The sequence below is a fragment of the Ambystoma mexicanum genome, chromosome 4q (assembly GCF_040938575.1).
Source record: "Ambystoma mexicanum isolate Mex_15411 chromosome 4q, UKY_AmexF1_1, whole genome shotgun sequence".
NCBI classification, from domain to species: Eukaryota; Metazoa; Chordata; class Amphibia; order Caudata; family Ambystomatidae; genus Ambystoma; species Ambystoma mexicanum.
Window position 1 is genome coordinate 520942077 of NC_090928.1, and position 16186 is coordinate 520958262.

Genomic DNA, 16186 nt, shown 5'->3' on the forward strand with positions numbered 1-16186 from the left:
CCTCGCTTCTGACTTGTCATAGTTTATGGTTATTGTGCCTTAGTTTCCATATGCGGTCTTTATGGCCTAGCATATTCTTCCGTTTTGCATCTATTCAGGGTGCGTCCATTCTGCTTCGCATGACGTCACCATTATTCTTGTCTGAAACAGCGACTCAGTGATTCAGTGCGGCTTGACGATCTACGTGTAGCGTTTTGTGTGTTGTGAGGTCCATTCCTCGAATGGAGACGGGCCGTTTGGCAGAGCTCGTGCGGAGCGAGTTGAGCAGAGGCGAGCGAGTGGGGGCGATTTGGCTGACTTGAATTGGCAGAAGCAGAACAGAGTTCTGTTTGGGTTCCGTGCGGATACTCTGCACTGGCTCGGGTCCTCCATTGCTTTGTTGAGGCTGCTGGTAGTGTGTGCGGTCAGCAATCTGCTGTTATTGGAACGCTGTTGGAGCCCAGGACTCTGGGAGCTCAGACCCCAGAGGTGCAGGTACTGACTTGCAGTGCCAGTTGTTGCTTCACACACACCGACTGTGATTGTCTATTTGTAGGGGTTTAGGGTGGCGAGTGTGACCACTCTTTGTTGGTGTGTGGGCTAGTGAGGCTCTTAGCATGACAGGGAGTGCTATACATTTGGAACACTAGGGGGGGTTCTAACGGCGACTGGGGGCTCCTGGAAGCCTCTGAGCTGTCAGTCCACTGCCCCTAAGTGGAAAAATATCCTGAGGTGGTAGTAGAGGCGCTTGCAGCTACTGTGGGATCAGAGCAGAAGCTTGTACTATTCCGCTTGCTTAGACGAGAGTAACGCTCGTGAGCAGTAGAGAAAAGTATGACTCTCACCCTGCGCAGTGGCAGGGTCGCAATAACAGAAAGGTAAAGTGCCTCTGAACGCGTACGAGGAGGCGGGCGGGCGAGTGATACTGCCAATGGTGCTGTGATTAGACTAACATTGACCAACTCCCATCTGAAAACCTCAGACCACAAGAGGAAAGACACGCAATCAGGAGAGATGATGCAACTCGAGGAGAGGCACTTAAACTCAATGCACCACAGTATGCAAATGGGGGACTCTGTTTACAAGAGTCGAGGATCCCACTATATTCAGAAATAGTGGGAAGGTCAACTACAAACACTACAATACCTCCTCGAGGAATGCATAACTCGAAGAACAAAGCACATGTCACCTTCCAATGTTGGGGGTACAGGGAATCAGTAGAGGGTGCCAACAATTAAGAGGAGATGGACAATATGAAACGATGACTGCCCTAGTGAAGACTATCGTCGTAAGGCAAACACAAGGAACAAACACTAATGACATGACAATACTGGACCAATCCTTTGAGCAATTGTGTATCAATATGGAAGGGATTATGGAACATACACATTGAGTGATGCCCAAAGGGGTAACATCCCTAGGCAGCTACCTCAGGTGCCTATGAGGGAGGGATAAGTCAACCAACGAGTCCTCTTAACAGTACATTCCAAACATCTGGAAGAGCGTATCCAAGGACAACAAATGGGCAAAGGAAAGGAAGGCAAGTAATCGGTGAAAGTTGTTTTACACCAAAAAAACATCACGATGAGAAGAGACTCCAAAATAATGCAACAGATGGACATGTTGGGACCAGCATCTATATCCGCTTTGCATTTCGAGCTGGAGTCTCTGCTGCGCCTGTGCGATAACATCAAAAAAACTGTCCAAGGAAACTCAGGGAAATTAGATATGCTGGAACAAGGAATTAAAACATTGCTGGCAGATGGAAAGCAGGCAGCACACCCAGAGGACCATCTGCTCAAGGAATGGGAGGAGACGCACCATACTACCCAAAAAGCACACGGTTCATACACAGAACCCACGTTGTGGATAGAAACTAGTACTGGATGGCAAGAGACTGAAAAACGGGAACGGAAACAATCGCAGGAAGAGGTCCCCCCAGACTTTCCCCTCACACTATTGTGAGCAGATGAATGCAAATGGCAAAGAAGGGGCTGAACAGGAGAGGTCAATACAAGAAACATCCCTACAGGGAAGGGAAGTACTGGAGGCAGTTAACCAAGAAGGAGATGGAGGGGGAAAACTGAACAAACAAAAACGAAAAACCAAAAGAAGTCTAAGAACCTGCCAGCACCAAATGCTAACAAAAGCGTATAATAAATCTAAACAATTTGTGGGTGTTCTCTTGCTGGCTGAAAAAAACACAGGTAACAACACAAACGTAAAGTCCCAAAAGAAGGAAGCAGAGGATCAAGGAAAGGAAAAGGGACTGGGAGGAAAGAAAAAGCAGTCCAAACTCACTACCTGTTTGGACTCACAAGAGAAGGATAAAATTGATCAACCCAACCCATGAGGAACATAACACAGCCATGGAGACTACCACTGGGCAACAAACTCCACAGGAGACATTAACATTGAGGGAATCAGCAGAGAGGGTGCAAATAACATTGGCAGAGGTTCTGCAGGAAAACGGAGTAGAGCAGGAGTTGGAGAGAGAGAAATTCAACAAGAACAGAGGAGAAGTAACCCTGCAAAGGGGAAAAATGATGAAAGAAACATTTCAAGGTACAGAGATGGGGTGGAGTGTAGACAGAAATGAAAATATGAACAGGGGGAACATTATGAAAGGTTTCCAGGTTGTTCCACAATTAAGAGCACTGCGGTCAGAGGGCATTCTGAGAGTGGCTTTCCCAAAAAAGGGGCGGAAAGATCTGTATGCACCTTTGCCTTAAACCTTATTGCACAGTTGATCTGGAGCAACTGAGAGGCATTAAAGACGCTGGGATTTACTCTGAAGGAACTGTTGACGCAGGAGCAAGCAGATATCTTCCTAAACTCTGTTCAACCAACACAGAATCTGCAATCCAGGGGTCACAAGGACTTACCTGGGGATGAATGGGCATGGCTGGAAGGGGCCATAGACATTTTTAGGACGGTCAAACAAGGTCAGCAGCATCTTTGAAACGAATGAAGTGAAAATAACATTGTGGAACATCTGTGGATACCTTAAGTTAATAAACATCCCCACCATGCCTTTCAAAGATGAAAACATTGTGATTCTACAAGAAACGAAGGCATTGGAGCATTTTGAGTTGACAGGATTTAGAACATACTGTAAACACGCGACCCGGGGTGTCCATGGTAGACCAAAAGGGGGTTTGGCAGTGGTGGTCGATCTAGGATGAGACTGTAGCAATCACAAAATCGGTGTGTCCTCGCTTGATATAATGGCTATACGCATCGAAAAGGCTCTCGCCCACACCAAATCTCCTGATTGTAAACATTTATGTAAATCAGTCAGATAGCCACATTGGAAAGTTGCAGACAGCGCTAGCCAAACTCTTTGAGGAATGGCTAGGAAAAGCTAGGAACACAAATCTACTAGTAGCTGGAGATTTTAATGCAGTGTGTGGGCGGAAGAAGGGGGAAAAGCATATACTTCAAGGAGGAAACAGCAGAACTAAAAGTGAACAGTTGGGGAGCCTCTGGAATTCTTTCAAGGCAGAATGGGAATTGTGACCATGTACCTCGGGAGAAAAAGAACAAATGGACTTCCACACATGGAAGAGGGCAGAATGAACTTCGTGGATTGACCACATCTTTACCACCGTAGGAATAAATGGAAATAACTTAACACGGGGGGGGGGGGGGGGAGTGTGGAAGTGATAATCTGCCTACAGAGTACAAAATACCCATGCAAATGAAAAGCACATGGAACCCGTATTGGCTTACAATGAGCCAGCTAAGGTGGCCAGGGGTGTGGGGGGGAAGACTATTAAATGGAACGCAAGAATAAAAAGGGTTTTTACAGAGATTTGGTCCCAAGAACTGGCATGAATAGAGAACAGGGAGGTACAGCTTCCAGTGTGGAACTATAATATTAAGTTAAAAGCATGTGTGGAACAACTGTCCTTAAAAGGGAAATGGCATTCGATTAACTTACACAAAAATCCCTCTGATATCAGAATAAGGGACTAAAAAGAACAAGAAGAATACAAATTGGCCTCTGTAGAGATACTTTTCGTTTGGACACACTCTATTATGAAGAAAAGAGGAAGATCATTGTGCAATATAAAAGAGAATTAAAGTTAATCAAAAGAGAAATCAAGATCAGGAGAAATCAAGCTCTAGTTGTCACCCTTCGCTCCCGTTCCCACCACTTGGGGGCATGATTTGGGGTTTATTCCCTACTGGACTTTCCTTCTGAAACGTATGCTACAGTGCTGTGATGAATTTGGAGTGCTAAATCCTTATTTTCCAAGTAACTTCCCTTCCGGATCCATTCCAGGTTTTTGGCAGCCAGTATGCTGCTTTAATCAACTGACTATGTTTCCCAGAATGCCTGGCCCACAGCTTCATCTCCACCCTTGCAGGACAAGGCTTGATGGAGGATAGGCAACACATGTGGCTGCAGTTGCAGCAAGCAGCTCACCTGTGGCGTGTGCTTGTTAAGCTGGTTTAAAAGCCTCATTTTGCTTCAGTCCAGCGCTGGTCATTGATGCAGTGTTCCTGTTTGTGACTGGTCCCTTGTTCCTGGTTCTTAGCCTTGTGCCTAGTTCCAAGTTTCTATTCCTTGTTCCTTATCCTTGGATTTCAAATGTATGTGCTTAATTGATTTCTGCTTCCCAGATTTCCTTTCTGTCTTCCTCTGTTTGCAGGCAGCATTTCTGAGTACTTTCCCTTTTGGTGCAGCCCAGGTTGCCTGTGTTCTATATTTCTTTGACTTTGTCCTTTGCTTCTGTAAACCTTGATGCTTTAGTCTTACCTCTTTATAGATTAGCTTCCTGCCTTTTTCCTCGGATGGGTGGGGAAAGTTTGCCTTGTAATTTCGTTTTCCCTGCTCCTGTTCCTTTACTTTCTCTTGGAATCCATTCCATGTTTTCCCTTGCACTTCTGCATTTATTTCCCATTGAATATTAGGTGTGGTGTGCTGTTGTAGCTAGCTCCTGTGTGAATGCCTATGTTTTCCTCACTGTTCTGTGATCACTATTCCTACTTGCCCCTTTTCTTGAGTCTTATGTATTTAGTTATCCTTCCATTGCTGTTATAGCCATTTTGGGTGCCTGTTTGATCAACAGGGTTCGTGGGCTTGCTGACATTCAAGTGGTATTTCTCGTCCTCGTGAGTACTGTTTTTAAGTTTCCTTATTCAATACCATCAAGAGTATTCGATCACAGATCCTGTTGTTGCTTGCCCTCTACGTGGGCTTAGCGCTGTCAGTACCTGTAATAGCAATTGTGGGTAAGGAGCTTGCCGACATTCCTTGCAGTCACAAGGAGCATGTAAGTGCTTACCCCACATCCCTTTTCATATATTTGTTTTGTTGTCACACTCTGTTTGCACTCCTGGGTTTTAGTATAGATGAGTCTTGGTTCCTGTGTGCATGTTGGTTGACTCAAAGCTATTCACTGTGTGAATTTGTGCACATTTCCCTTGCCATATTCACTGCCTTCGTCCTTACCTGACACTAGTGGAGGCACTGGTTAAAAAAGACGCAGCTAAATTCTGGTCTAGCATGGGAGGAGCCACAAAAAAAATAATAGTTCTCTACTAGAATGCCAAATATCAGCACAAACATGGGAAAAATTCCTAAAAGAAAAGTATGTAGCCCCAAAATATGAACCACCAGTAGATCTAGGCAGCAAGCAGGATAACATAAGAAAGGAGTGTCGATGGGACCAGAGTGATGTGTTATGGGCAATAGAAAGAGCTAAGGCCTCTAGGGCCCCAGGCCCTGACAGCATCCCTCCGGTGGTCATCAAAGAGAACGTTGAGATATGGGCGACCCTGTTGTGGAACCTGTTCCAACATGTTTACTCTCAGGGAGTTAGCCCAAAGACTTGGCAACAATCAATAATTGTTCCAATCTACAAGAAAGGGGATAAATTGAGCCCCAAAATGTTTAGGCCCATCGCAGTACAAGACACTATGAGTAAAATCTTTGGAACCTTACTGTTACCGGACCTTAAAAGAGAGATTAGTAAACTTCATCTTGTATCTGACTCAGAAATAGGTTTCTGGGCAGGAATGGGAACCCATCTTAACGCATTTACCTTGGCTCACATGAGAGCAGCGGTTAAAATAAAAAGTCTATTGGTGCAGTATAGATGACCTCAATCGACATGACCAGTGCATTTGACACCGTTGGTCGTGGTGGATTGTGGGCAAAGCTTCAACAAGCAGGGTCTCTGTTACCCTGGTAAAAATGCTGGCTCTGTTACATACAAATACCTTGGTGAGAGTGAGGCTTGACGTGGGGGGGGGGGCATGACAGACCTTGTTCGGACACTAGTGGAGCTGAGACAGGGATGCATCGTGGCTCCCACCTTGTATAACTTGTATATGGCAGATGTAGCAAAGATCTGGGAGGAGGGAGGCACTAATCCAGTCCGATTAGGATCGGCAACACTTGACTGGATAGCCTTTGCCGACGATGTAGTGCTGTTTGATCTAACCCCCCTGGGATTACAATGGAAACTGTCACTCATACTAGAGTGTGTGTATTTTCAACAAGCAGTTACCCAAAAACGATGAAATGGCAAGTGGGAGATGAGCCATTGGAGCGAGTATCCGCCCTGACCTACCTGGGATATGAAGTTGTAAACCCCACATCCCTACGGGGAGGGACAAAATATCTAACCAGTAAATTTGGTCCGTTATTTGCAAAAATGAGGCTTGTATACACGCAGTTATGCGCCTTTTCGCTGACTCCCCTGATAAGGTTTTACCTAATGCAAGTGGAGCTGATGATTTTGTACCGGCGGGACATCAACCTAAATGATTTAGGTAAACAGCTAAACGCAATCCAAGGTGAACTCTGGAAAAGAGACCTTGAGGTTGCCAATATCGGTACCAAATGCCGTGAAACAGCACACGTTTGGGTTAATCTCACTTGCCACCAGGGCAACATGGAGGAAATTAACGAGTTATGCAAAATTGCTAAATCCACCTGTGGATTCTCTGTATGAAAAATGGGGCAAAACACAAACGCGTACTTCAGGAACTTCTATTGACAGACTGAAATTTGAGACGAGCAAACTATTAAGTAAAATTGGCTCATCAAGTGAGGAGTTGATAATTAATCAAGCCAAAGTAAAGCAAAAGCTATTTCAACATGACTGGGGGAAAACATCAGATGAATTAGTAAAGTATAGCTTGTATAGGGAATATTCAAAACTGGTCTACAAAAGGGAACAGGTTTCGAAATAACTGCTTATCTTCCCGTGCCCAAGAAGGAGGCAACTATATCTCCGCTTTTGATTAAATCAAATGCCCACCCTCTAGAGAATGGGAAATTGGAACGGGGGTACAGAAAATAGAAGCTGTAGGCTATATGGTATTGCTGATCTTAAACAAACCACAAAACATCTGGTCATGGGATGTGATGCCTTAAAGGAAGAAAGGGTAAGCTATTTAGACACATTGCACAGGAGTGAGACCCTGTGGGTTAGATTGATAGGTGGGCAAGTACAGAGTCTCATACTAGCACTATCCGATTTCCTATACAAAATCCTGGAGAAGCTAAGGAAGGTAGTAGTTGAAGAAGAAACCCCCAAACTGGCTTAGTTTGCAATGGTGTAACTTGAGTTGTATGTTTCTATGTTCTTTCGATAGTGTTTTTTCTTTGTATGCTTTTCTCTGCTTATTTATTCTCCTTTCAGAACCTATATTGTTTTTAAGTGTGCGGTAAATGTAAAAGAACAGCTTTTTTTGTAACCCTTTTATATATTTTTATACATCTTGTATTTTTGAATAATTCTGAAAGAATCTCTTCAGTTTTTATATATCTTGCTATGTAAACAGTTGGGATTTAAAACTCAAATAAATAACACAAATTAAAAAAATTCCTCTTTCTCCTCCATTTTCACACTTCTTCTGGAACTCTGTCCAGAAGACCATAATTTCTTTGTGAATGCATATATGGTTTTCTCAATGGATAACTCGTCTCAAGAATTCTTTGCGGTACAGGCCTCCTCACTGGTACTGCACATGTTGCAAGTTCTGGTTCCCAACATATAGGCAACATGGGACAGAGCTTGTGGTAGAGGTATTTGGCTCCTCCTCTACACAACAAAGTGAAAGGCTAAGGGAATCAGTCTCCCAGTACTGACTGTCTTTAAGGGCATGTCAGTTTCCCCACAACAAAAGTGAGCGAAAATCCAGTGGAGTGCAGCACAAGGCTGCGCTCCACTGGCAAATGTCCGGCTATATGGGGTTGCTGTTGGTACTCTTGTTCAGAGAGGAATTGCCATAGCATTTTGGTGCTGGACTGCCCATGTGGGCGGGACAAAGACTGATATGCAAATGGATATTTCCCATCTGTGAAAGGTACAGTGAGCAAAAAGCGTGTGCTGCAAACTCTCGTCTCAGAACAGGTTATCATGCCATGTTCTTTCTGGAGAGGAGCGCCGGCTACCTTTTTTGAAAAAGTAAGGCTAGGATGATCAAACAACAGCAAAAAGTTGGGGGGGGGGTTCACAACTGGAGGGAAAATTACACATAAATGGAAATCTTTCCTAACAACGGTCGAGTGGCATTTTAATCTTCTCTGTTTTGCAGCTGATTCCAGTCATTCTGCTGACAGTCTGGTACCTGCAGCAGTTTCAGTTTGTGTTGATTTTGATTTCTCCAGCCTGGTTATGGAGGACCTCTTATCCGGTGCTTCTGAACATGTCCATCTGCCCTCTGCTCCTCAGAAAGAGTCGAACTACTGTCCCAGTCTAAGTGGCAGGTCCTCCATCTGAACCTCAGCAGTCGGCACCTTAATTTTTGGCTGGTGAGTGGCTCCAATGCAAGCAGTGGGAATTGTCAGATGATGTCCTGGATGTACTCCTTTCTGCTCAGAAGCCAGCCACTACATCTATTTATGTCTAGAGGATGCGTACATTATTGGCTTAATTTCCAGAGAGTGGTTGGTACATTTTCACCTTTCTTACCTTAACCGTTCTGGATTTTCTATTTTCGTGTTCTAGGGCAGGCCTACAATTTGGCACTGAGAAGGGTGACCTGACGGCCCCCTTGATCTTTTAAAAGGGACCCCTAAGCAGTGGTCGAAGTGAGCGGGAGCGGTGTGCCAATACTTGCATTTTTTACTGTTAACAGCTTCGCTACTTTTTGCAACCATGTACACCATTGCGGAACTGTTCTTTGTGAAGTTAAGGCACACTTCTCTATTTTGCCACAAGATATCAGATATAGCTAAACTGAAATCGGTTTCAACTCAATTGGATGTCAACCAGCATGACTGCAACCCTTGAAAAATAGGTTACACGTTGCTCCCTTCCTTTATACTTGAGTCACAGTTCCACTGCTTTTTTGGTACACTTCTATCACTGCCCCTAAGCTAGGATTTTTCTTCACAATCCACACTTCTACCATTTTTGCGGGACTTATGCAACCAGTTTCTACCACACCAATTTGCCCTCCCTGCGTGGAACTTCAATATAGTGTTGATTTTGAGCCCCTGCATTCATGCTCATCAAAGTTGCTCACCATTAAGGTGAGTTTCCTGACAGCCATCACATTCATGAGACTGGTAAGTGAGCTCCAGGTATTGTCTTTTAAACCTCTTAGTGTTTTCCAGGATGAAGGTGACTTTAAGAGTGAAGCCGTCCTTCCTCCCTTAGATTTTGCCAGACTTCCATCTTCCTGTGTTTTTTCATCCATCTCGCTCTTTCAAGATGAAGGGGTGATAGCATCACTATGGACCCTTTGCTATCCCTCAGCTACCAACTCTTTTGGATGAGGCATGTCAAGAACAATGATTATCTCTTTGTGGGTTATGCTAGTGCCCACAATGGCAGGGCTGTGACTAAGCAGACCCTGTCAAGGTGGATCAACCTCTGCATTTTGGAATGCTCATATCAGGCTGGGAAGGATGAGTCTTAGAGTCCCAGGGCTCATTCATCTAGAAGCCTGTCTGCTACCTCTTCCCTGCTGGGGATGGGAAGGGTCCTGTTTTTGACATTTGCCAAGCGGCCAAGTGGTTTTTACTACATATGTTTACAAAACATTACTGCTTGGATTCAATATCTGGGCAGCATGCTTTCTTTGGTAAAGCAGTTTTACAGAGTTTCCGGGTTTAGGTGGTGTCCTCTCGCTTGCCTCCAGATGTATGTACTGCGACAGTAGACTATCATAGAGGATGATTTTGTGGAAGGAAGGAATCCATTAGAAGAACAAATTACTTGGCTCCTGGTTATGTTATTTCTGATGTATGTTCCTCCCACGGATTCCTCATCGCCCTCCCAACCTGTCCCGATAATGTACACCTCATCTGTTATAAAGTACCTCCGTGGCTGAGTACTTACGGAAAAGAAAGGGTAGAACTGATTTCATGGGGCGCTGTGGCTCCATATTTTCTGGCCAGACTTAACGTTCGGCACATAACTACATAGAGCAATGCTGCGCTGTGCCCCTGGTGGTGAAAATGTTTTCAAAGGCAGCAGGCCCTGGAGATGGAATGTCATAGATGATTAATATTTCTAAGAGGAACATCCAACAGAAAGAACATTACAAAGAGGTAATGACCTGTTATCAGTTGTCCTGTGGTGCTTTCAACGCGACTGCCCCTGTCTGGGCCGGCTGCCGACTCTAGCTGGGAATCCACTGTAACCCCTCCTACTAGTGCAGTTGTCCTTCTGTTGCAAGGAAGAGCTAATTTATAGGCTTGGTATAGTTGGCAAATTAACCTTTCCCTGTCTGTGGAGGAGTCTTCTCTTTATTAAGGTCCTCCTCTGTTGTGTATAAGAGGGTAAGACCATCGAAAGGAAAAGGCCCTTACATTCTCTTGAACCTCTGGTAGTAGCGAAGTGCTTTTTAGCCAGACCTCTCTCTTTATATCAATACATAAGCACATCCCTCTTGCCTCCGGGTCTACATGTCCTGCAGCTGACTCAAGCATGTTGAGTGCATTGGCCTTTGCTTATCTAAGACCTGCAAGGAATTGTTCTTTGCGGTTAATAGTAAGATCTGCTGCAAAGTCTTGTATCATTATCAATATTTGGCAGTTGCAGGAAGCCAATATGGTGTGTGCTTTGGCCTGTCGCACATGTAAGGCACTATTCGAAAACACTATTCTGCTAAGCCATTCATGACTTTTTCTTTCCTTCCTGATGGTGGGACACCTCAAATTGGCCTGAGCTTGAAGTAAGAGGAAGGGGGCATGCCCTGCGCTGGACAGGCAGATACCACCTCTGATTTTATTGAGTTTGAACCAACTCATCATTTTTCTCTCTGTACTTGGCGGTACCTAGCATGTAGCCTTTTGTTAAAAGGATGGGACAGTTAAGGCTTTTACCATATTCTTCAATTTGCTTTCCTGATGACCTCTACCTGAAGAGGAGACTCAGTCCTGTCTGTAGTTTGTGAAAGCATGTCTGCCTCGACACCCGCCTCTGCTGGATGAGTATCAAGCATGGGGTTAGCTCCTGAAATTCTCATGGAATATCTTCACCAACTGTGGGGGTTTCATCCTAGTCTTCCTACTCGTTTACAGTGTCCAAAGGTAAATAAAGTATCCGCCTCACTCTCATTTTCTGTGACAGGCACACCATTAATAGTAACACTAGGAGGTTCTTGGGAGGCACAGACTGGGGTCAGTGAAGGAGATGGATCCTCTGATGTTTTGTTAGTAACAATCACTGGCTCGTTCCTTTGTGCTGACTCGGCAGGAGGAGTTACAGCAGTATATTGTGGTAATATCTTCAAACCAATATCCTTAAAGGAGTCCCTCAATGGATCCTGTCATATAATTAGGGAGATGAGCCATAATGGACTTGTCTGCCGGACCTGGTTGAGTTCTCGGGCCCATCCCTGAGATAGACTCCATAGGGTGTAATGGAGTTCTGAAAGAAATTGGCCCAGGAATGGAGAGTGGTTCCGATGCGAGTGTAATGGTGGTCAAAAAGGGAAGCTAAAATATGGCTAACCTATGGGGCTGACCACTGAGCCGGTGGAGTGAATGCAGGCCCAGCCTAGGACAGTAAGATTGGACTGAGAGGAGCACCAATGATGCTTTCTAGGCTGCGCTTTTCAGAAGTTACTGACTAGACTGAGGACTTCCTCAAGACGTAGTGGCATCTGGATCTCCAGTCTGATGTGCAACCCTTGACAGCCGAAATATGTTGTTCTTTGTTCCAGTAGCCTTCTCCTGTGTTGCTCAGGCATGCTGCATGGGACTCAAATGTGAATTCTCGGTATTACACTCAGTGTGTCACATGGGAGTGCATAACTCTCTTCTTGGGTTTGGTCTTTTCTCTTGCATCCAGAAGGGGGTGTGGGGTGTCAAAAAATGTAGTGGGCAACCTTGCAAAGTGCTTAAAGCACTCAATGCAAGTCTGGTCCTGTCTGCAGAGAAAGGGACTAACGGTTGGGTGGGTCTTACGGGCAAAGGGTCAATTCTCTGCTGGTTAGCAAATGGCTCTGGTCCCGCCCCTGACTCGAGACATCATATAAGCATCACCAAAGCGGATAGGATGATGATCCCTTAGCCCTCTTATAGTAGTAATGCCCACTGTTTTCTCAGACTCAATCAAGCAGGTTTTTCAAGTGACCCGCTGGTTCCTTAGAACTGATGAACCACAGGGTGGGTCAAAAATAATGCACTGTCATGGGATAAGATGCAATCCAGTCTTACTGCTGGATAGTAGTTGTATGGGAAAATAATTGCAATTGGCTGTTTCCGTTACTATATTGTGTCGCAAAAGAATAATAGTCATTGCTAAAAGTATTGCTCTTGGTCTTGAAATGCAATTATTGTGGCTGCACACGCCTGATCAGTGGATCAGGCTTGTCTGGGAATCTAAAAGCTATATTTTTGATTGTGGTATTGGAGGGAGAAATGGGAGTGAAATAGGTGTGTTTGTTCTGAGACCTACACATATTAAAACCTTGTCTTGTAAATGGTTATTCAGCAGTTCATGTTGATTTATAAATGTATTTTCCATTAAACGTGTGTTGTTTTTTCAAAAAGGTTGATCTTTCTACTCATTGTGGATTTATGGGTGGACTGCAACGAAATGGAAGCACTGGACAAACTGCACCTTATTATGCTACCTCTACTGTGGAAGTAATTTTCCATGTGTCTACTAGAATGTCCTCTGATTCAGAAGATTCCTTGACCAAAAAGGTAAATTATTTTATAACTTACATAAAATGCTCTTTAAGTAGCTGTAGCAAGTTCATGTTTGGGTTGCCTTGGCAAAACTCTTTTTTCTTTGGTTGAAAAAAAAGAATAATAAAGTACCAGTACATACAAGGATTGTGTGGAAAATTGAAAAGAATGCATTGTTCCTTTAAAGCATACTAAACTGTAGTATTCCCTTTATCCACTTGAATAGAAAAGTAGCATACTGTTGAAGGATAGACATTTTCCCAACAATCCAGATATTAAAATTCATGTCTACCAAGTTGCAATCCTCCATATTCAGAAAGTTCCATTATATCTACCCACCTTGTTCATTTCCCCCGGCACCTGCCCCAAAGACATGTAGATTGTGGTGAGTTATCAGAACTCCCCATCCTTTCATGTGGGGGAGGTGAGCCACCAGGAACTGAGCTAGTCCCAACTCTACCAATGTGCCTCACAGAGGGTGGATGAGGTGAGGTCCTGCTGCCTCGCTCTACCCCCAGAGATGTGGTAATGCCCAAAAGGGTGACCCACTGCTGTGTTTAGATCAGCCAAACTAAATCACCCAGGGTGCCATGGAAAACAGTGCCCAAGACCAGAACCTGGAGAAGCCTTCATGCACTGGTAAAGAACTGTAGTTTTGTGTGGAATTTGTGAGCTCCAGAGAAACTAACAAAGTAGCATACCACCATCATTTGACTGAGCAAACACTATTTCACAGCTCAGGACTGCTAAATTGCCTGATGTGGGCTAAGAGGCAAACTAGTGGAGCACAGACGACTCTGGTAAATGCAGAGACCCTTTCTGTGTCTGGGAGAACTGAGATGGCACTACAAATTCAAATTTAAAATATCATAGGCCCACGCTAATGCTTCTGAAGTAATGAATCAATACAGAGACCCCACTAATAACATTTAAACAAGAGTTAAAAGAGCCTATCATGCAATTCCCGAAAATTGCCTCTGAGAATTCAAATCTCAATTACAAAACACCTACCAAGGGCCAGAGAGACTAGCAACACCCTAGACAGAGAGGATACAATGAATCAGGAACACGGAGGAGAAAAGACTCCTGGAGGAGGCAGACATGGCTAGAGCCACCCCCTTAATCACAGGAGATTTGCGATGACCAGACTGAACAAAATCAGGCACTGTGAAGGAATGCAAATACACTGTGGAACCAGTTGAAAAAAGCCAGGATACAAGCCCCTCACCACTTTGTGCCCCTGTAAGAGGAATGTATCCATAGGGTACCTGTTGGGAATTGGAAGGCTGAAGCCACAGGTGATCGACCAGCAACCCTATGATATCTGGGATGAACCTGTGGCAGGAGGGCAGAATATCGCAACCCTAAAGAGGTTGTGAAGCAAAGGTCCAGGAGGGGCCTGTTGTGAAAACCAGCTGTGAAGCCAAGGTCTAGGAGGGATTGGTTGTGTGACCAAGGTACAGAAGGGGTTTATTGTGAAGCTGGTCTGAAGTTAAGACCCAGCAACTGTCAGTTGTGATACTCAGATCTAGAAGGGATCGTTTGAGAACCCACATGACTAGTGGAAGCCCAAAGGAAACAGTGAGAAGGCTGAGGAAAGGCTAATGAGACAGAACCATTAGAAAGTGTGAAGAAACCTGTGAGAGCAGAGAGGCTGTAGTGACAATGAGCCAGACTGTGAATAATGGTGGAAGGCCTTCCCAGACAGCTTTTGTTATGTTTATATTATGGATCGATTTTTTAAGAGTAGGTCTAAGACTTTTTTGTTTGTGTCAAGCATTGGAACATTTCTGTTACTTGAGTATTGGTAGCAGGGGGCCACAGGACTCACTAGGATTAGAGTTTGAACTTTTTGTTTGCCTTCATGTGGGGAACTATGTTGTAAACTAAGATGTCTCAAGTGAGTGTTTCTATAGTCGCCCCAAGTGGGATGGGTATTCCCAGACATGGCTCGTGTGCCTGCTGGGCCTTCAGGTCCAAGCTACACCTCACGGATGACACCCAATGAGGCCGAAACATGTCTGGGGTTGCTTGTGGCCTTCTGCAGAAGGGATGTTACAAAGCAGTTTAGGCTTGACTGCACCTTTAGGGGTGGGACCAAGCCTGATTTGCATGTGGTCTTTCCCCTTTCTGTAATAGCGTGGCAGGCGATGAACAGTGGTCTGAAGGGTTACCAAGAGCAATGCCGGAGGTTAAGATTAACTCTAAACCTTGCAGCCATCACCTCTTTTGTGTTGGTCAAGTGAGACAAGGCAATTTATTGATTTGGAAGTAGGTGAAAGCCACTTGAAGAAGAATCCCAAATTGGTTTTGTGATCTCTTGTGCACAGTCATGTTTATAATATAACCTATTTGGTTATAGCCACATTTGGCATTATTCGAATATAGAAACGTGTTACTAATACAAGTTGTGTTGATCCCGAAATCTTACGTCAAGTATATCATTTACTCAGCCACACCACAAGATGCAGAAGCAACTCTTTCTAACTTGCCCGTTATACTTTCCAACTCCCTTCAATTCCTCATGTCTCTAAAGTAGTAAACACAGAAATTACTAAATGAGAAGTGGATTTGGTCTTTAGGTCGTTGAGTGCTTTACGTTACGTTATAGTGAAGGAAACTGAATACGAACAGTATCCAGCTCGGAGTCTCTTTCCACTCTCTATTCTACTGGGAGGAGTGTCTGTTGCCAGCAAGTATGCTGAGTAGCATTTAACCACCACAATAGTGCAGAGTGTGCGCGGATTCGAGAAGTGAATTGTTTAGTGGTTTTCTGGTCTTGTGGCTCGAGGGGCACAGAGAAGCAGGGACAGAGTATTGATTGGCTGGTTTCTGAAGCTGTATTTCCTGCGCCACTGTAAGTACTATGTGGAGTGAGCGAGCCACTGTCCAGCGTTGTATGTGCAATTTTCCATAACTGTGTTATGTCTATACCCAAATTACAGAGTGGGAGACTTCAGATTACTGAAAAGGGACTTGCGGTTCTTAAAGAAGGGAAAACGCCAGATCCGTCAGACTATGATATTGAACAGTGTGGAATCAAACCAGCTGGAGCAAAGGGAAGGAGGAGAGAGAAGTTATCCACAGTTACGT

The 16186-nt window shown here is 44.5% G+C and overlaps 1 protein-coding gene across 4 annotated transcripts in view; it reads left to right on the forward strand.

Moving 5' to 3' along the window:
- The window catches only part of RALGAPA2 (Ral GTPase activating protein catalytic subunit alpha 2), a 3672963-nt gene that overhangs the window by 2618032 nt on the left and 1038745 nt on the right, over positions 1–16186 (forward strand). For all 4 annotated transcript variants that reach the window (XM_069608069.1, XM_069608071.1, XM_069608070.1 and 1 more), the window contains one exon: positions 12953–13108. In XM_069608069.1, coding sequence (XP_069464170.1) covers positions 12953–13108 — 156 coding nt within the window. The remainder of the gene's footprint in view (positions 1–12952; positions 13109–16186) is intronic.